The 22,454-nt window shown below is 42.0% G+C and overlaps 1 protein-coding gene across 1 annotated transcript in view; it reads left to right on the top strand.

Moving 5' to 3' along the window:
* shisa8b (shisa family member 8b) overlaps positions 1-21,692 on the top strand; it is a 29,574-nt gene extending 7,882 nt beyond the window's left edge. Inside the window, exons 2-4 of the mRNA XM_053414417.1 lie at positions 6,547-6,671; positions 16,685-16,798; positions 21,145-21,692. Coding sequence (XP_053270392.1) covers positions 6,547-6,671; positions 16,685-16,798; positions 21,145-21,692 — 787 coding nt within the window. The remainder of the gene's footprint in view (positions 1-6,546; positions 6,672-16,684; positions 16,799-21,144) is intronic.
* Positions 21,693-22,454: the final 762 nt, after the last annotated feature.

Genomic DNA, 22,454 nt, shown 5'->3' with positions numbered 1-22,454 from the left:
GTGTGTGAGAGAGAGAGAGAGCCTGGCTGAATGCGTGTATGCTTGCAAGTGAATGTGCTAAAGAGCCCACACATCCCTGCATCACCACTTGCCTCAGATACTCTCAAAGTGGAAGGACATATAAGTTGACAGATTTGCTGCGTCAGTTGTGACAGTTGTCTCCCTCCAGCTGCTCCACCTTCCTCTCTCCACCTCGGTGGTGCCGGGCGGCGCCTGGCCCTCGCCCACTCAAATGTGGGTCAGCACCCACTGACTCGGGGATTTCGCTGTGTGTTGGTTTTGTGTTTGTCTTTGTACACACTCTGCTCATCAGCGTAAAGATCAAACGGTTGACATCGGAAAAGTGGAAAGATTGATAGCTTCTTTTTTTTATCTTTCATACCTGGAAGCGGACATTTGACATTTGAAGGCAGCTGAAAATAGTTTGTTTTCGAGAAGAAGTTTTTTTCCGCAAGAGAGTCAAGCCCACATCAGCCAAAAGTGAAATGCATAAGACCAGCAGACTCCCAGCGAGTCGGCCCCAGTAGCTCCTTTTCATCCTTTTTCCAAACTTCTAATGGGCCATCTGTCTTCAGCTTCAATTTGGCCTGAAAACCAGCTTAAAACAATTGAGAAAACTATTTAAGATGCTTGAAAACTTTAAGCAATGGACTTCATCACTTCCATTTTCAAGGTAAATAAAGGACTCGCAAGCCTCTGGGACTGAAAGGAAAACTTCAAGCTTGTTACCACCAAAAACACAACAACTCAAACACTTCTTAATAGTTGAATAACAACCCGCAAACCTACAGGAGGTAGGAGTCCTAATAGCTAATCGTTATAGAACCACATTACTTATATTTTCAATGTGGAGGGAAAAAAGACAGTGATATATGGCGACCGCTGTGCCTGAGGGAAACGGCACATGTTGGCCTCTCTAGCATAAACCCACAAACACTCCTGTGAACAGCACAACAATAACACACACACATACAATATCTGTGCAGGCGACTCGAAAACGGAAATCCTGTTTGTCATGCACACTTTAATCTACTGCACTCCGATAAGAGAGGGGCACTCACATATGTGTAGGTGTGAAAGGCCAACCTCCAAATTTGTCGGACTAAAATAGCACAGTGTGTAAGGACGTCTCATTTCATTTCACACGTAGCACGCCACGTAGCAGCTCCCGGATCAATAATATTTGCACTACTGCATCAACAGGGCACGAGCATGTGCTGAAAACATTTAGGGTTGTGTAAGTCCTGAACATATATGCAGGACTTAGGACACTTTATATTAGTAAAATCGATAGTCACTCAACACAGGGGCAGACAGGTTTCCTCTTCTTTGAAGTGTGGCTGTAATATTATTTGTAGCTAATCACCGAGAGTTCAACCTGTTCTGAATAGTCTGAGGGATTGATTGCTATAGGACATTAGCAGAGTCTCATCTCAATCTGATGTAATGTGGCGTGGGAGAAGGGTCACATCGCTGTTACGTAACACGTAGCACAGAGCCAGAAGAGACATAACCTGAAGGTAGGTTATATATACACGGACTGCACATCCCATAAGGTCTCTGTTGTTTGTAGTCTGTCACATCGAGCAGGACTCATTGAGCATCGCAGCCCAATTTATCAGACGAAAACAAAAGCTTCCATTTTTTTTTTAAAGGAACTTAGTCTCCGAGTGGACACAGCCTGAGGAAGTTGATTCAGGGCAACAACGGCCGGCTCATAGCGTGGGTTGGAGAAATGTTATACAGGGACGTGTCGATGTCTCGGCAAATATCTCCATCTGGTCTGACAGTGGGTGAACTGGTCGAATTTGTGTTAATTCCTTAAAGCCAGGGTTGGTCATTCTAGAAAAGATATTATAGGCAGGCTACACTTTGACTCCCATGAACTACTTTCTCCAACTTTCAAGATGATTTCAGCAAATGAGATAAAAAAGTGTTACAGAAACAACTTTACAACTTTATATACCACAAACTCTTGAAGTACTTAAAGGTGATGTGCATCTAACGATCCAAATTACATAACACACGGTTTTGATTTCAAAATCTGGCAGTTGTTGGACCGATGGGACCTTTGTGTCTGAATTTTGTAAATGGTCTGTGTTTATGTCGAGCTTTTCTAGTCTTCGTGACCACTCAGTTTTCCCATTCAACAATTCACACACATTCATACAGTGCTTCTACATGCAGCACTTTCTCGATCACACATCTTTAAACACGCATACACCTCTCCATGTATGTTAGACACTGTCCCTCCTCAAGAATGTTGGAAATATTTTTTATTTTGTTGATGTGCTCTGCTACAGGCCCCATCTATTGCACCTCTGTCCATCCTGGGAGAGAGATCCCTCACATGTGACTCTCTCCTATTTGGGGGGGGTAGTTTTTCCTCACTCTTGTTGAAGGTTTTATTAGACAAACTGTGATTTCTCAATATGATTTATACAATTTTTTTTTTTTATTGATTGAAGCATTCCCACAGCTGTCCTGGGCAATGTCTTGCAGCATCGAACCACTGACCTTCTGGTTAGTGGGCGACTCCTATACCTCCTGAGCCACAGGCACCCCTGCTTTTAAATACGTGACATCAGAAACAAGTTATTTTTGTCACATTTTTGAGGGTTTGTGCAGAATACAGAGGACAGGGTGTAAGCATTGTGGGTAGAGCCATATTTTATGTTTAACTAATTAGATGGCAAGATATACGGCAGCAAAGCACATCTTCAAGATCACTTTTAAGGTGATGCAACTGCTTTGTTAAAAAATGTTTAATTGGTTAATTTGGTTTTACATCTGATTGAATCCCCGTGTATAAGCCAATGGTCTTACTATGAGTCCACAGCACCCTGTGAGTCTTAATCTTTTAACCAGCTGCAAGGCCATCTTCACTCTCTCAAAGACATCCGCAGAACCCCCCCCCCCGTGAGACTCAGCCAACGCTCCACAAACATGACATAGCCCGCAGACAGGTGCAGTTTTTGTTGCAGATTAAAAGTCCAAATCAGCAAGTTGTTTAAGCGGCGAGCCAAGAGGAGAGCACGTGGAGGCCCGAGGTGCCGCGCAGCAATGAGTCAGAGAGGGGATGAGGAGCGGGGAGGATAGAGAGAAGCTGGAGGAGAGGAATAGGAAGACAGTATGGTTTGAGGAGAAAGAAACAGATTTAGGGCTGCGTTTAGGTGAGGAGGGGGCAGAGAGAGAGAAGGAATGAGAAGAATGGAAAACCGAGGGATGAGGAAGACGAGAGAAAGTGATTAAAATCTGTGCAGAGGACGGAGACAGATAAGGAGGCGTTTTGTTGTGTGGTGGGAATATTTAGAGGAGAAACATGACGTCATGATCTAACACGCAATTTCACAAAGACACACGCCACCCACAGTGTGTATAAACGGAGTCACAATAAGATGATTAAAGATCTGAATTGATTTGAATGAATGAATACGATTTTCTGTTACAAAATCAGGTCCCACAAATAGATGGTAACTCAGACACGTAATTCAAGCAGTTTCAGGGTTTCACACGGTAAATCCAACACAGCAAAACCTCATTAAGTATGTGAGGGTCTTATTCTTTTGTTGTAATATATCTTTTAGGTGTTCACACTCCTTTTACACAGCATTTAGTGATTTCCTTTAATTCCCAGGATGTATTTCATTGTCTCTAAAATAGGAGCAGAAACAAACCATCGCAGAGTTGTGATGTTTTAGGGTGAATTGCTTTTTTCCGGTGACCCAGGTGACTCCTGGAAGTCAAATAAAAAGGTCATACGTGTAAAAACAACCGTGGCGCATTTGTCAACACAAGATACTTGTTGCTGATTAAACAAGGAGGTTCATTGTATCTGGCACCGAAACATAATGTCAGGTCCACTTTGTGGCATCTGTGACCCTGTGATTCAAACACATCATCACACCTACTCATGGAGATGATGAGAGAAGTGGCCAGAGGGATTCACTTTTCGGTTTGGCAGGTTACTTGTGAACAAGTTGCCCCTGGCTGTTGTTCTGTCGGGTCAGTCATATCATGGCTCCTCAGCCAGATGCAAGTGTGTGTGTGTGTTTGTGTGTGTGTGTGTGTGTGTGTGTGTGTGTGTGTGTGTGTGGTAGTGTGTGTGTGTGGTAGTGGGGGCTAAACGTATGAGCTTCATTAGCAGAACAGAGGCACTAGTGTTTGAATTATTGATCAAGGGAGTGAATACCATCAACAGTGTAAATTCAGCAAATGCAGGGGTAGAGAGGAAGTGTTTATTCAGAGTGATGAGTATGCCTGCATGTGCGTGTGTGTGTGTGTGTGTGTGTGTGTGTAGTGTGCTGTCAGTACTTTGCATTTCTTGCGTCCACACACATCAAGCCCTGAGTCGAATCATGAGCATATTGGAGGAAATCGTGTCCATATGTTGTGCAGCCAAAAAGCCTCCAGTCACATCCAGCTGACAGAAACTCAGGACCTAAACCATTCACTGAGCAAAATACATGTGGTCATGAGCCACTTTTTATTGGACGTTGGCCATAAAATAGAGTGGGGGTAAATAAAATATATAAGGAAAAAAATCAGAGGGGCGACACAGACCCCAATGAGGCAATGCTGAATGTTTGATCAAACCATGATGTCATTATGACGTTATCATGAAACTGCAGTAGGATAGCGGCTGTGGGTTAGAAAGGTAAAGTGGCTTGTCCACTAACCAATCGGTGCTTGGATCCCCGGCTCTTTTATTCTGCATTCCCTAGTGTCCTTGGGCGATCCACCGAACCCCACAATTGCCCTTGATGGCATTGCCAACAGCGTATGAATAGTGTGTATGTTGTTAATTAAGTCTCAAAATTCATGAGCGGCAAACTACTTACAGTATACTCCGTGTGCACAGCAGTGGTTAGGCAAACTCGCCCTCCCCTTGCCTGTTTGTCGGATTTCATTTTGAGACTTTGGAGGCGGAATCAGCTGCTGATGCTCCCCTGGTTCCATTGGTCACTTTGAACACTCCAGTCCAAGGCCCTTCTCTGATCCTTTACCCTCTTCTCTTTGATATTTTTCTGCACTTGTAGATTTAAAGTTCAACGCTAGCTCACGAATAAACCTTTCCGCTCTATAATCTATAATTCTGTGTGCTTGCTGAGTAGAACTGCTCCCTCGCAAATTTGTGATTTGGACTTGTGCAGGTGTGGCTTTATATAAATAAAAAAATGCCACAGGTGTGCCATAACAAAACACTGCAAGGTTGATAAGACTGAACAAGTTCTATATGCATACAGTCAATTTATCTCACTATAAGTGTTTTTGAGCTACATAATCTTTAGGTTATGTCTGATGAACGTGGAGATACTTTAAATGTATGTATGAAATCATTGTGACTTCTTGTTATTGATCACATGATATCCTATGATGGGGAACACGTTCATGATCGATATAAGCTTCAGATTATCCCTCTATTATTTGTGGATATATCGTTGAAAATGTGTGTTTCAGATCATGTTATTGTTGACCTACAGCTTTTTAACTTTTACCAATCAGCTCTAAAACTTGATCGTAGATAGATTGATATACCCGTTTATCATCAACGTCCCATTTCAGCTCACTAGCACGGTGTGTATAGGATTCAACTGATGTTCATATTTCATCATTGAGGATTGATGGATTGATTGATTGATTATTTATTTAAGCCTCGGAAAACAAACTGTGCAGCTGTATGCAGATGTATACACAAACAAATATTATTGAAGTTTGTTTGGTCTGGATATGACTCATAATACCTCCGTCAACAAAACATACACACACACACACACACACACACACACACACACACAGAGAACGCACGCGGCAGATGTAGAATTACACAGAACCACCTCTTTTGACATTTGACATGTAACCACACATCAACACACAGGTAGACAGCAATCACGGAAAAAATAAAAGTACACACATTCACACACCCCCACACATGGTGAACACACCCTCCCCTGGGAAGAGAGGATGTCATGAAAATAAATCGCCTGTGTGTTTGTGTGTTTGTGTGTGTGTGTGTGTGTGTGTGTCTGTGTGTGTGTAGGGCGTCCAGCTGTTGGGGAGAACCCTCTCAGGGGATGCACAACACACATCTGTGAGAGTAACAGATGGTGTTTGTCTCACTTACTCACTGACTGATAGAGTTTTAGAATCAGTCTGTGCAGCTACTCTAACATTAACAATTTATCTCATCCCTGTTTATTCACTTTTACATTTTTCTCTTTCAGTTTGTGTTTGAGTTTTGGTTTTATTATCATCACATTGTAGAGTTTTAACTCTCACTTCACTGACTGGATTAATGAGGACAGTGGGTCTTTGTATTTAGCAATTTGAACATATGATAATATAATAAGAAACTGTAAAAAAAAATAATTGCAGAACACTCAACCTACAGTTAAACACCTGTTGTCAACCTGTTGTTTTTAAAAGAGTGTCCTTAAACTGTTTTATGAATAGAAATCAACGCAGAAATTTAAAGCCTCTCTGTGTGTGTGTGTGCGTGTGTTTGTGTGTGTGTGTGTGTGTGCCTGTGTGCGTGTACGTATCCAGAACACTGACCGACCTGCTGAAGAACCATGGGGGCGAAGTGAGCTCGGTGGAAAACGCCACGGCCAGTTCACCCAATGGAGGCAGAGCCAATGGCGTCTCAGCCAGGATGCTGCGCAGCAGGAGTGGTGAGTACTGAAAGACACAAAGACACAAAGACACAAAGACACACATGCACTCATCCCTGTCCCCATGACTTCAGAGGACATTACTTTGACATTGAAGATTTCCTGGAGACTGCACTCTAACCTTAACCATAGCTACTACTTGCCAAACCATAAATCTAACCTTAACCTAAACCTAAACTTGATTTACCTTAAAACATGTCTTCACCTTAACTCTAAATGATATTTTATGATATATGAATGTGATGTTACGGGGACTTGTTTTTCCCCATAAGGACAGGTCCCCACAATGTGACCGTGTAAATAGATTTAGGTCCCCACAACATGAGGAATACCTGGACCACACACATTCACACAGAGGTACAGGTAAAGTCAGAATAACATACTATAAATAACCGTTCTTACAACACATCTTCATGTGCAGAGAGAGTCAGTGAGCCCCATTATTCCATGCAAATGAACCCAGTCTGTACAAAAACATAAAACACAAGCACAGAGCAGCTCAACAAACAGCTTCCATGCAGCATTTGGTTTTCAGCCCAGTTTGCATCTTCTTCTTTTTTTTCATAGTTTCTATTTGCATAATGAGCACTAACACATGCAGGGTCGCACATGTGATAAATTACACTCTGACTTTCATGACAGACGAGAGCAGTTGTGTTATTTATCCAATGGTGTAAACCTGCTTATCTAGTGCAGGGACGTGGGGTAACTATACAGGACGAACACAATACAATAATAATACATTTAATAGTGAGAAAATTTGAAATGGAGGCCCCTATAGGTTATTTTTTTATGTGCATGTCTGTGACTTCTTTGAAAACTCTGAATAACCTATAGCTTTTTTCATGATCAAATTTGAGCTCTCACTGTCAAACAACTGCATCTCTTTCTCAGGTAGAAACACTTATATCATACATGTTGATGAACTTCCAACATATAAAACCATGTGATTGATGCTAGCTGAAGATTAGCCTGAATTGCTAAGAGATGTTGTTTTTTCTAAAATGGTGGCTGTGGGGTAAAGTGAGACAAATGCTTTGGGATAAAGTGAGACATGAAGCACGAGTTAAGTTTAGTCTTAAACATATTCTAGTGTTATATTACATTACAAATGTTTTATTTTTAATGTCATAAACATTGTAGAAAAGCCATCATGCCAAGAAGCTACACCAGGAAGACAGCCTGGGGCCAAACACCCCTCGCAGAGATAGAGAGTGCAGCCGCTGAGGTCATGCAAGGAAAGAAGTCCTTAAGAAAAGCTGGAAGGGATAGAAATATTGATAAGACAACCCTCAAAAGATTCAAAAAGAAAAAAGAGAAGGGGAAAGTAAAATCAGTAGCCTGGGGTGCAGTAGCTGAGGCAAAGAAAATATTCACAGATGAGATGGAGGATGAGCTTGCCTCGCAATTAGCTGACCAGTTCCATGGCCTTGCTCCAGTTAAGTGCCGTGAACTGGCATCTGAATACGCAGAGAAAAAAAAAATATCCCTGTCCCTGCCAATTGGACAGAGAAACAATGTGCAGGTAAGTTAGGGTGTGGATCATAATAATCATAAATGTGCTTATTTGACCAATCCCCATGATTCTGTTACTAGTCCGATATTAGTTTTGGAATGTGTGGTTGTCAATCTAGCTGTCAAGATTTGAACTATTACAACATGTAAAGTGGAAAAAGTAAGTGGACCACTTTACCCCCTTGATTTATCTGGTCTGTCTCACTTTACCCCTAAGCTGGGGAGACACAAGACCACTTTTTAAAAAACAATCATATTTTCACTGCCCTTTGTCCTGAAGACATTCTGATCATTTCCGTTGCTAGGAAACATCCTGAATTAATGGGAAATGTGTAAATTTTACTGATATATAATTTTAGCTCGCCTAGAGGGGAGCAAATGTAAAAAATGTCTCACATTACCCCGCTCTCCCCTAAAAATCCCCAGAATAAAAACACTAATTTTGAATCTCAAAATCAAGACCATTTTCCAGATCTGCACATATTTCATAAATTCATCGACTTTTGATTTATTTCTTCAAAGAATTCACAGAAATGTTGAAAAATGCCTTATCTCACAAAGTTAAAGAATGAGATAATTGAATTACTGGACCCCAAATCTAAACCGCTCCAGAAGTTAACTGGTTCTTCTAATTGGCCCATACATCACCCATCCACCAAATTTACCCAAAAAACATTGTTTCAGTAGCATTTGTGTAATCCTGCTAACAGACAGACAAACAGACAAACAGCAATGAAAACACAACCTCCTTCATGTAAAAAGTGTCAAAAAGACACATCCACCGAGGCAGAAGTAACGTTCTCAGAGCTCAGATGACTTAAAGATAATATTAATGGTAAAATAAAATAATTTAAGAAAGAAGGTGAAAAGCACGAAACAGTTTGTTCATCCCTGTAAAATATGTCATTATTCAAGTTTCCAAACAAAAGACACAAGTGTGTTTACACTGAGGTTTGCACGTAAAGCCAAACAGACACTAATAATCCCCAGCTTTCTTGCTCTTCTCAGTTCAGGTGAACCACACTTGAAATAAAAAAAAAACACACACAACAAACATTGAGTAAAAGACAGAAAGAACCCCCCCCCCCCCCCACACACGCACACACTTTATCTCTTACTCATTCAAAGTTGCATCCTTCATAGAGACAACGGAGCCGAGAGAGCCCCCTTTCATTTCTCTGCTCAGAGGTTTCAGCGAGAGGATCAACCACCCGAGCTTTCACTCACAGTCCTGCTTCCCAGCCTCGACGCTACTATGCTGCCACTCAGGCCGTGGGTTTGTTCCAAGTCGTCTTTCGTCTATAATCGCCTGAGCCCTGTGGGCAGGTGTCAGGGATTAATATATAGAGCTTGCGTTGCTGTGTTATTTCGAAAATCAAATCATCACAGCGAGAGGTGTTGCATCAGTGTCTCTTGATCTGCAACCTGGGATAATACTTTTATTTCATTCTTACTGCCATTATGACAAATATGTTTCCAACCTTTCTGTATTTTATTATCCTCTAAAAAATGTTGGGTTTCTTCTGCGCTTGGATTATTTTAAGACGTCTGTAAAAATACAACAACCAATAGAATGCCAGATGCAATGTTGACCCTCTTTGTGGGGGCGCATTAGCTTTACTTCTCTACGGGTCCCATACAGGTGGTTACTTCTGCCGAAAGTCAGAGGGCAGACAATATACACACACACACACACTAAAGCAGTGTGAGTGCAAGTCGAAGAGCTGAAGCTGGAGCAGGAAATCTGGAGTGTAAACGAACAATTTGAGCACAAGCAGAGCTAATCTAAGCACAAGCAGAGTATAACTGAGTGCAAGCACAGGGTTTTGGGTGACAGCGTTACAATATCTGAACAGGAAAACGTGAAAGTTCTGCTCTCGAAAGGAAAGACCACCAGGGCTGGGTCTAGGCAGGGGCAAGAGGGGGCCTGGCCCCCCTCAAATAAATGTTGTGCCCCCTCAAACTAAATAGGGTTAGGGTTAGGGTTAGGCACAATGCCCCCTCAAGATTTGTGGCTGCCCCCTCATACATGCCTGTCTAGACCCGGCCCTGAAGACCACACTCTTCAATAAAGAGAGGAGAAAGAACCCATATAAAAAATCTGAATTAATTTTGATTTGATTCAAACCAGATTCAAACCAGGTTGGTGAGAGCAGCAGGTGAAAAATGACTCAGTGCAGAAGTACAGAGCATTTTTGGGTAGTGGAGAGGACAGAGTGAGAGAGAGTGAACAGGGGGATCTTCATCTGTAAGTAGAACACATGCTTGTTGCACGTGCAGTACTGGTGCAACACACACACACGCACTATTTAATTATTATGTTAATGTAAGCAGGCCGAAACCCTACAGGCAGCATGTGCGTATTTTACATACATTTTCTATGCATCCCCAGTCTGGATGACACACTTTTCTACAAGCCACAGTATGTGCCACTCATAGGTGTGACAGGGTTAAGAAAAGGATTGTTGGCATATAATATGGTTCATTCAGGGAAATTGACTGAGCATTAAGCCCTGAGATTACATTCACACAGGCAGAGAGACAAATGAAAATGAAACAAGTCAAGTCATGTCAAGCAATAATGATCTACACTAGCAAGAGAAGTAAAAGGATGAAAAGTCACATAAGTTATAACAAGCAAGTTTACAATAAAACAGTAAAATATGTAAAATGTCAATAAAACATCAATAACAATTGGAGAAAAAGATTTATAGCAAAAGTACAGCAGTGGACAAGGTTCACTAAAAACAACGAATTACAACCCAGTCCACAGATCAACCGAAGCAGGAACAATGTAACACAAACAGCATGGGGGTATGCATGTGTGTGAATTAGTATTCGTAGCTGTGCGCCTGCATGGGAGCATGTGAGCGCGCACAGGAGGAGGTGTGTGTACGAGGAAGGGAGAGGGGCGTTTGATACGAGAGGCCGCCTGCAGCGTCTATCTATCTCGTGTAGAAACTCACACACTTGACGGGACGCACTGTACATGATGGACGCCTCGATCCAGAGTGTTTCAATGATCACAGGCACTTGAAAAGGGGGCAACAGGTTTACTAGCTGGAGCAAACATTAGTCTGTACATTTGCAGGGAAGCTGAGCCTCACTGGCAGCAGCAGCCTTATGATTTTGTCTCATAGTTGCCGAGAGAACTTTGCTCGTGGCCACAGCACCTGAAGTAAGAGGATGAGAAAAAGAGCATGGGAAATCATCTGGGAACAAAGCTCAATTATTCCTGATATATAGCGTCTGCAACGTAGCATCATGGAGTGTCACCCCATCTTTAGAGCATCTTATAACTGACTAAAGCTGAACGTATTGGGGAAATGAGCCCTTCTACATACATCAGTGGGATGACTACTTGAAAAAAAAAGTATTAAACAAGTACTTCACCTTTTGGGTTTGGTCCATGTCCCACCAACCACTAACATGGAGCAGTTGGGGTTTATAACATATTCTGCAGCCAGCCACTAGGGGGCAATCAAGATCATTTGAGGAGCTACCATATCCTCCATCTCTATATAGAGTCAATGAGCTAGAGCTATACCCACATTTCATATGTTCTGCAGGTGAAAAAAATTTCGATGAATTGCATTTGTCTTCTTCATCACATTCCCTCACCAAACTCATTCACTGGATTTAGATCGTGTCTAAATGTTTTCTGTGCTCAGTGCTTCTTCATTTCTTTCTCCCTCTGTCTCTCTTATTACAATTTTAAGTCACTGCTCCACCGTGTTTCCTTCAATCCCCTCTTCTCTCTCTCTCCTCTTCACTCTTTCCTGCCGCTCCTCCTGTTGCTGCCCTCAAACAGACTCTTATGTAAAGTCTTGTCTGGTTGTCGACAGCGCACCGAGGAATGTAAATCCCCTGCTGCTGAGAACCACCGACTGCTCGGGGATTGACACAATCATCCGGCTGTACCTATCATGGGGGGGTGGTGGGAGTAGGGGGTGCAGACCTTTTCAAAGCACATGGTGGGGTGTTGCAAATGAAACGGCATGTGGCATAATCTGTTGATTGAATGAAAAAAATAAAACATGGGTAAATGTTGGCGTTGGACATGAGTGAGTCCGCTTCCTAACGTGAAGGGACAGTGGTGAAAGGCCCGGGCCTGGCAGAGACGTCCGTGTTGATGATGATACTTATTGATGCTAGTCTGTTCCAGTGTTTATCCACATTACACCCACTTTTCCCCCAGAGGAGGAAAATGTCCACTGGCTGTTTGTGGTCAATACACACAAACAGAAAAACATAGCCATTGTCCAGCAGGCAGCTTTGTGCCAAAGAAACAAAATGCAATCCTGATTGTATCACTTGAATGCACCATGACATGTAGTTTTAGAAAGGAAAGGTAAAGCCATGAATGCGAATTTGGCCTGAACACACGTCACTTAAAGTCTATGTACATGTGTCTCCTTTTAGCTCATGAAACTATTTTAAGCAATCTCTCAGGTTGACATTTGAAGGTCACGTCATTGCTTCAAATCATGAGTCCCCCCCCCCCCCCCCCCCCCCCGTTTGTCCAAGATCGCCATCCTCTGTTGACCCGAAGAATCTCCTGTCTCCAGTCTGAGGGTGTTTCAGGAAATCTCGTGCTTTGTTTGTGAATTTAAGCTGCCAAATTAAAAAAGTGTCAAGCCAAATGTTCCCAAATTGAGCCACAGCACAAAGTGGAACACTACAGACTGCCAGACAGTATTGGTTTTTCCATTGTTGACAAGATGGTAGACAGTGGCCTCTGGAAAAAGTCATGCTCATCACCTACACAGTAACTGAACACATGAGTAAAAGGCCTGGGGACCTATCCTCTCTGGCTGAGATTCAGTTAAAAAATTACATTCTAGCTAGCTTGTCAGCGAGCGATTGGAGGTGTTGAAGAAGTGTCTGATGCGTTATAGCAGAGTAACTGGTAGAATACAAATATCTTGAGGCTGTGAACACATCTGCTGAGTTATTTGTATGTTAAACTCTATTCGAGACATTTCCGTAAATCATGTGCGAGAAAATATTTCTCATGAGTCAGTGTTGATTATTTGTTGATGCTAAACATGCTAAATGGTTCGAAAGCTAATATTTTATTATTTTTGTACCAAAATCCCTCTTTGCTTTTCTTAAAAATATGTTTTCTCAATAATTTCGAACTCAAAGGTAGCTATAGCAGAGTAATATCATAATAAGAGATGACTAGTGCCCTTTTTCTTCATATGGAAATACATCATATCACAGACATGAGCTGCTCTGACATTCAAGGCTGCAAATGTCAAAAAGTCAAAAAAAGTCAAGGAGAGATTTACATGAGCATCTGACATTAACTGAAGACATGAGGCAAAATATTTGGACCAAAAGTCCCTCCAGAGTGACTCATTGCAGAGAGAAAAGCTTGAAGCAAAAAGAAAGATGACCTATTTGTCAAAAAACGAGTGCGAAAGTAGCGTGACCCGGTAACGAGTGACTCCTCGTGACATAAACTCTACCTCTTCTTCTCTCGCGTCGCTCTGTTTTTCTTCAAGCTGTCAGCTTTTTGAGCGTTTTCTGTGCACGCTTAACTCTTCCCCTTGGGTCATGTGAGGCAAACTTGTTCCTGTCAATTATTGATCTGGGTGTGAATCTGAGCTGCCCTGCTCGTGTCACGTTGCTGACTCTGACACCAGGCGTGTGTACGATCAGCTCAGCAGATCGCACAGAGCCGGGATTGTAAAGTTCGCGTGGGGGTGAGAGGGTTGTGTTTGACTGCTGCGCCTGGAAATGATGATGCACAGACTTTCACATATGACCTCATTGATGACAGATACACACTCTGCTCTCTGTTATTCTCCGCTCTTACACTCCTGATCACGTTTATTACAAACCCCTGAAACTCAAGTAAATAATTCCAGATATAAATGCAAACGAGCCAATTTGGTATAATCAGAATATTTTTAATGAAATGTCCAAACAAAAGAGAGATAATAGTGCGATATAAGTATATAGTCATCTCGTCCATCCATAGTATAATAATATAGTATTCTAGCTATTTTCAGTCTGCAGGAGTCCTATTTGCAGTGGAAGACTTCAGCTCTCTCAAAAAGTTTTCTATGGGATTTAGTTTTTCTATTCATCTTTTCCTTTACAACCATTCCTATGTGCTGCTGGGTGACAGCTTTGGGTCGTTGTCCTTCATCAAGACCCACGACGTCAGTTTTCTGACACTGGGTAACACATTTCAACCCAAAAATCTGATTTAATCATCTCCACTACACTCCGCTCCACTAATCCGTTTCTATAGAGTCTGGGTAGAGCGTACAGGAGGCAGGACATAGATTCTGCTGCAGAAATTATGATTTAGTTCACAGACATCGCCAGCGTTGGCCAAAAGCTCTCAAATCCCGTTGTTTTTCCAAGGTTACATCTTCGTCTGAGTCTTCTACGTGTGCGGCTGCTTTTTCATCAACGCACCCACTCACTTGCTATGGACATTTTCCTGCTGCACTCTCACATGGGCGCACTCTGATATTTTCCGTATATATTACATGGGGTGATGACAAATCGGAAGATTTCGTGAAAATGTCCAGTGTTCAGTGCATGTCTGAAATCAGCTTAAGCAAGAAAGGAATCCCATCATATCAAAAACTTCTGTAACTCCCCTAGCGTTCCTGAATCTTGGTCTAAACTTCCTGCCTCTGCATCATTAGAGCTTATGTTAAATCTCAACTGTTCCCAGACAAGCTGTGAAGTCCAAAACATCGGGCACGCTTTGAGCCAGTGCTCGTTATTTTACGCAAAACCTAGTATTACACATGATGAGAGAAAAAGAGATATTGCTTTTGATTCATTTTATAAGCTGCTAATCAGACAGTGTTTCATGTCCGTATGGCACCGCTTTATTATTAATAATTAGTTCCTCAATGATTAACAGAACACCAGAGACCATCTGAACATTAATCAAAGCAGCATTCACAAATGTGGACAATTTCCAGCACCAGTTCTTTTAACCTCCTCAGGTGGATTCAAATCTGGAAACAGTTGACTGACTAAAATCTCTTCATACACAAAAATGTAAAAAATGATATATATATGAGGAATCCTCAACAGCGGAGAGCAGGCTGTTTTCATGACTTTCCACGTGGAGCTGCTAGTTACCGTTAACTCTGCTGCGGGGGGGCATGAGGCACATTCAATGCTACTGGTTACTGTGAACAGCAATTAATATCATGGCTATTTCAAAATGTCAGTCTGATGTCGGAGTCTTTAAAGAGCATCATGAGGGGAAACAAATTTGGAAGATAGTGGTGATGATGAAGATAGATAGTAATAAGTAAGGACATTTCTACTCATCCGCTAATCTGGCGCATGCTGAGAGGTCGGCAGCACTGGATTATGAACTGGATGATTTTCCTGTGTTGTTAAGGTAGAGGCTCAGAGTTGTTAAGTGTACATGTTATTACAGTTAAGATTACCTCTTGACATTTCCCCACCCCTCTGGCTTCAACATAATTTTCTAATTTATGTCACCCGAACATCATCTGTACTTCTCTCTCTCCTGCACTGGCTCTCTGAGAGTTCCTCATCCAAACCACATGACCCTCTCACTGTGTGTGACTCCTTCGAGCGGGTAGTGATTAGCATTCAGAAGTTGAGGTGGGTACACCTCTGTCTTAGCACTGACAGGCACAGATGTGATGACACACACACAAACACACACACACATACACACACACAGTCACACAAACAGACTTGTGTATAGTAAGTCAGATTGGGGAGTTTATCAATACAGTTTGTTTGATTCAGTTGAAAGAAATGTCATTTAACACAGAGGCACTGACATGTGAATACACACACACAGACACACACACATACACACACACACACAGACCCACCCACTCACACACACTCTCACAAACCAGTTATTTTATATGCTGCAGATATTGATACAGATACTTTTTAAAAAAGGTAAATACCAATGATTTTGTTTATCTCCTAAATGAGCGCATAAAGCCTGTTGGTTTTGTGTGTGTGTGTGTGTGTGTGTGTGTGAACATTTGTGAGCGCTCCGTGTGTATCCATCCATCCCACGGGCTGACGTCAAGTGCGCCGGCTGCATCAGTGGACTTCATTAATGCTAATAGCCAGGGCTTCACTCTCTCAGTTAGTTTATTCCATTGTTCATTAACCTCGGTTCATTTAGCATGCGACTGGCTGGCCGTCAGGGTCGGGGCTGCTGTCTCACCCAAAGTCACCGGCCTCAGGGGGAAAGGGAGGTGTTGTTTTCGTCGATACATGCGCCATCCACTGACATGGAGGAGGCAAGATTTATGACCTATACTGAAGCCAACCACTAGGGGGAAATCGAGACACTTTGGCTTCACTTTTGAGGAGCTGTCATCTCGTCTATCTCCATAGACAGTCAATGCATTTTATTTGCTTTAAAATAATATGTTACCTGTTACTCTTTTTTTTTTTCAATATACTGGATTTGCCACAGTCTGACTGTACCTTTCTGTCTGACTCTCTCCTACCAGAGCAGTACCATCTGAATAACTCAGCTTATGGGCCGTTTGGACATGGGCTTCCACACCCGCAAAGCAACCACAGCGCAGTGGGACTGAACAAATACACCTCGCTCAAAGCTGTGGGTAAGTCAGACACACACACACACACACACACACACACACAAACAAACACTTGTACAGAATGATGCTGACTCCAGCTGGCACAGTAACCTTTAAAGTACAGTAGGTTGACGGTACAGGATCTGTCAACTGATGAGCGTCCCCGTGCCTCTTGGCAAACAGAGAGTTGATCTTAAAGAGGAGCTCATGGTGTTTCCTGTCTGTCACTGTGGTGGAACTGCCTCCTCATATAAGATAGATTGAACTTTTCCTCAGGTTCTCACTGCCACAAGACAAGCCTGTTTTTAAACTAAGTTATTACCCAAACCTTTATTGTGTTAATTATCAAAGCAACAGCATAATTTTTGCAGCGCAGGTCATTGCCAAGGTCAGAGCTCTATAATACATGGATTCATGTAATGCGGTCTTTGGGGCAGAAAGAAATTACTGGGACAAACATGAAAGCTCTGTGAGTAGTAAACACACCATCCATGTCCTTATTTTTTAAGTTTAATTACACAAAACTAAAAATGATTTATTTTTACCAACCTTGGATTTGTTTGTCTAGTTTTATACAACCTATTATTTGCATATATATGGCGACGCCTGCGAGCTAGTTCTGGCAGACAACTCGAGCAGCGCTGCGCCGCGCCAATCATATTACATACATCATGTGACATACCTCAATCTCCACAACCATCTATAATACACACCCACCTTATCAGGTGGTCTATTTAACCAGAGAGACATTTCCCATCAACCCCTCTTGCTCGCACTGCTGCTGCAGTATTGTTACCTGTTGCTTCAAACCCTCCACCACCCCAGCATCCACCTGTAGGCTCCAACGGGGGGTTACAAGTATTTGCTCATCACTCATATCATTCCTGTGTAATCATATGGGGGACTGATTAAGTTGGAGCCTAGACGCTAAACACTAAATCTGTTGTAATAAATATATTACATGATCGAACGTGAGTTGTCTGACTGAACTAAAATAAATATTTCGGAGTTGAACATGCACTCTGAGGGCGCTTTCACGACGACCTTGTTTGGTCCGGACCAAACCAAACTAACAGGGGTGAAAGGTGCTTCGTCCCACGGTCCGCACCAATGGACCAAAATAAAGTCCGACCTAAAGAGGTGGTCTCAGTCTCTGGATCCAACTAAACCATGATTGGTTTATTGTTATTGTTTATAGCTTGGACTTTCTGAACAATGCAGGAAGTTTAGAAAGCATTACACAGCATTAGAAGAAAAATACCGAAGGATGTCAATATGCATCCAATGTTGGTCATGACAAAAGTATTTTATATTGCAAAGTACCCATGTACTACGTATCTATGCTCCCTAAATTGCAATGTTATATACATACAATGTAACAAAGGCATGAACCTTGGTATAGACTTTCTTCATTTAGAGTAAAGTAGCATTAGTAAATGTATCCCTAATGAGTGTTAAACTGAAATCACTTCCTGTTTGCAACGCACATATACTTTTCTCTGTTTATTATTAGGTTAAAATTATTTGCAATATTTAGTTCCCTAAAAATGTCCAGAGGGAAATCAGAGCTGATGTGTCCAGTGTGCCAATCCACTACTTTATTCAGAGTAAACTTTTCAGTATGTACAATTTCCGAATCACAAATCTTCATCAAATTTCCTGAATGCAACAATTCTCACCTTCCTTTACGTTCTGCACAATTTGTAGTATTTTAGCTGCTTCTTTATAATTCCTCCAAATGTAGATTTGTAAGCAATTTATGATGTAACTTGTAAAAATGACTACAGCCTGGAGAGGAGGCTGCTGGGTTTCTACCAGGTGACTCTACAGACTGTGTGTGCCGACAAAGGTCGCACACACGTTTTTGTCCTTGAGAAGTAGCAGGTGTAATAGTGTGCAGAACTGCCGGCATTCCATTAGAACAATATAATCCTCTACCAGAGAGCCAAAGGCAAATCACTGCTTGTCAGGGTAGATTGTTTCAACCTTTTACCAATGGAAGGTTGGTGGAGCATGAGTGTCCTTTTCTGGCAACAACTCTCTTTACACACTCTACACTCGGGATCTGCCTGAAGGCTCCTTCAGATCGACATGATTTACCATCAGAGGTACGGTCACTTGCTCAAGGGCACTAAAACAGTAATTGAACATTCAGTAGGTCCTACTGAGTTACTGTTGTTACACCTGTCAAGCCTTCAAATTGAGTTTGCAGTAATAGAGGCAATATTTGAAGCACTAGATATTTGGTTTTATAAAGATGCTGGCAACTGTTAAATCATTCTAAGATAACCCTGTATAGAGGCTTTAAGCTGCAGTATGTGGAATCGCTGGGAAAATATTTAATGGTTGATTCTAATTCCCAGGACGGTAACATTTTGAGATGGAGACTCTGTCTTTAAAACTAGTGAATCAGTTTTCCTTTTTAGAAAGTCATTCAAAAACATATGATCCCCTAATCTACCATATTGTCAATCAAATACCATTACACCACATTATAGGCCAATGAACAACCTTAGCAAACATTCAGTCATAATTCAAGTTGATATTCCGATATTGAGTCAGTTTTAGGAATCCCTTTTTGAATAAAATGTAACTCCTGGGTAAAAAACTAAAAATCTAGAAAGCACATGGAAAAAGAAGGTTAGCGTTCATGTAGCCACTAAGCTAACAACGATGACCTCAGTGTTTTGTGACATTCACTTTGTGCACACACACTCACACACACACACACATACACACTTGCACATGCACACTCTGGACTCAGGGCGAGTGTATTTATAAAACCTCATTGCTATTTTTCCACATCCACACATACTTTAACCTCCATCATCTCCATTACACTCCTCAGTTTCTTCTTCCTCCTCACCGTCTCCTCATCGTCTGCCGCCCTTTGTCGATTCACCAACTAGAAATACTTATATCACCAGCTTCCCCCTTTAATTCTCTTCAAACCCACACATTCATCTTCACCCCTTTTCTCCGCCATGTCTTTGTTTTTTTAAATATAGTTGTTACACTATACTATATACTTTTTTTTTTAATAATCGAACAGCTCGTTTTGAATTTTTCAACATCTCAGTCTATTTTATTTGCAATTGGAGACAAATATAGTTTGTGCTCTGCACCCTCTGATGCCATAAAGTCTCCTTCCTAGTTATTTCTTTAAAAGTGTGTTATTTTTCACATAATATTATAACTTTTTTCGCATTAAATCGCAATTATATTCTTTTGAAGTTATGACTCCTTTCTCATTAAATCACGACCTTACTCTCAATAAAACAATCTTCTATATGACCCTAGAACTGACCCTTCCATCAAGGCCCTGATTTTAAAATTAGCCACTGTAAGTAGGTCATACTCATAGAATGTATTTAAAGATGGACGACATTACAGATCCCCAAAAGTGAAGCCAGAGCATCTTGATCGCCCCCATCCTGTGCTTCTTTTCTCCAAGAGTTCTTATGTGCAATATTTTGGCTTCATTACTAAGTAGTGGGAGCAAGAAGAGACTCGTTGTCCATCTTCATATTGAGTCTATTGTCATAACAGACGACCAAGCTAGGTTGTGTGTCTTTAATCGATAAATGGAGTGTTTTCAAGTGTGTCATTTTTTTAGAGTTTCATGACCTCCCTTTAGAAAGTTTCTCAACGTACTTTGAGGCGCAAATGAAGCAGACATTTGTGACAGTTTGGAGCCGGGAGGTCCTAACATAAATGCATAATGGATTAAGTGTGATTCAGTCATCAGTGTTCCAACAACGACAAACTCTGTGTTGGTACATAGACGGTTCATTTTAGGCTGCTTCCGTTTGTGACTCAGACGTGCATCAGACTGTGACAAATTGAAAATGACTCTTAAGGATAAACAGGTTTAAAAGAGGCTCAATATAGCATGGGTTTGCTTTATTGGCCTAGTTGTTAAAGAACACGAACAGAGCGGAGAGTTAATGAAAGGAAAATACTTTTTTATTTAAACTCAGGTCTTATTTTCACATCTTTGGATGGTTTGTAGTTGAGTCATGATAACACTAAGTACTGCTACTGGAGGAGTGGTCAGGTGATGAGACAGGTTGTAGCGTTATTTAAAAAATAAAGTTCGAAATAACCTAAATGTCTTCGTCTCATATTAAACCGGGAACTAGTGGTAGGACTAGAACTAATGTTGGTGTTCCTGTTAATATCCTGTGACATATCTTAGCAGTGATGAACTTAGGAACAAATTTAGGTAATTCACTCAGAATTCGAGTCCAACACTATGAAAATTAACCAAGCTGTAAAAAAAAAACGATCCCATGTCTTCCTGATGAATGCTTTACGCTCTTGACGTTATTTTTTCTCACAAACTGTCTTCACTCTGTTCATCATTACAGCTGACAGCGCATCTCGTAGCTACTACAAGAGCTTCCCACTCATGGACTTCTCTCAATACCAACCGGTGGCGCCTCCTGCCTTCCAGCCTGTACCAGTTCCACCCAAAGAGAAGTCCTACATCCATCAGCCCCTGCCAGCACACCACGGCCTCCATGCCCCGCTGTCCATCTCCATCCCCTCCAGCCATCTGGAGCACTCGCACCTCCCGAAGGCCACCACACACCAGCTCCTCTCCAGCTCGGCCTTCAAAGTCTGGGAGCCGACAAGCCGCCATGTCCACAGGCAGGCGTCTGCCCCGGGGCGAACGTCCTCCATGCACAGCTCCACCCGAAGACATGGCTACTCCACCCGGAGGCAGCAGAGCATAGAGAACATGTCGGAGCTCTTCGGTCAGCCCTATGGAGGGATGTATGGAGGGGCTGCGGGGGGAGCGGAACAGGGGCTGCCGCAGCATATCCAGGGGCAGCACCCATCTCAACCCCCCTATTACCACCATACCAGGCAAAAGAGCTACTCCACCCACAGTACGACTGAGGTGACCGTTTGAGTGCCCACACCTCAGAGAGCGGCCTTCTGCAATGTTACGCACACTAACAAAAGGCTTTGGTGTTAGCTAAATGCCAGAGTTTGGGAAAGTTGGCCCCAGCACGTAAGGGATAATGAACAGGAAGTCAAAATCAGATTTAGGAAATCAAAGGGGAAACAGTGAGATTAAGGGGTGAAACCGTGTAGTAGAATCACCACCTCAGGTAGTAAAGTGGATTATTGGACTCACAAGGGTCTTGTACATTGATCATATAAAGTATATAGAGTCTATATAAATCTTCCAAGGTTGCTCCACACCACTCAGGTTCCAGTAGGTCTGAAGACCTTCATAGATTCTCACCCAGTTTCAATTCTACAGTGTGGTTTCAGTGTGATTGTACAGGCCTTGTAGGAATATGGATAACATAACAGAACAACAAAAATCGTATTTGCATCAGCTCAATGTTTGGCTTTGTCTGTGAAGAGGTTTTATATCTTTCAGGTCAGATTTGGCAGGAATAGAAACTTAGGAAAGAATCTCATGGCTCATGGTTATGGTTTGGTTGGAAGGAAATATTCTATAATGAGCCTGAACCTGAAAAAAGTAGGGATAATACTTTCTGACACAGTTGAGTCAAACATGCACCTATTGTCACTCATTTGATGTAAATGTGGTTTGTAACATTGTTACAAGTTGTGGTTCACGCGCAGATCGAATAGTTAGAACTCAGGAAGGTATAATGTTTGTTTCTCCTTTTAAGACACTACAGCCACATCAATAAAA

This window comes from Pleuronectes platessa, chromosome 21 (assembly GCF_947347685.1).
Source record: "Pleuronectes platessa chromosome 21, fPlePla1.1, whole genome shotgun sequence".
NCBI classification, from domain to species: Eukaryota; Metazoa; Chordata; class Actinopteri; order Pleuronectiformes; family Pleuronectidae; genus Pleuronectes; species Pleuronectes platessa.
The sequence above is the reverse complement of the archived record's forward strand: the minus strand, read 5'-3'. Positions and strand labels throughout refer to the sequence as shown.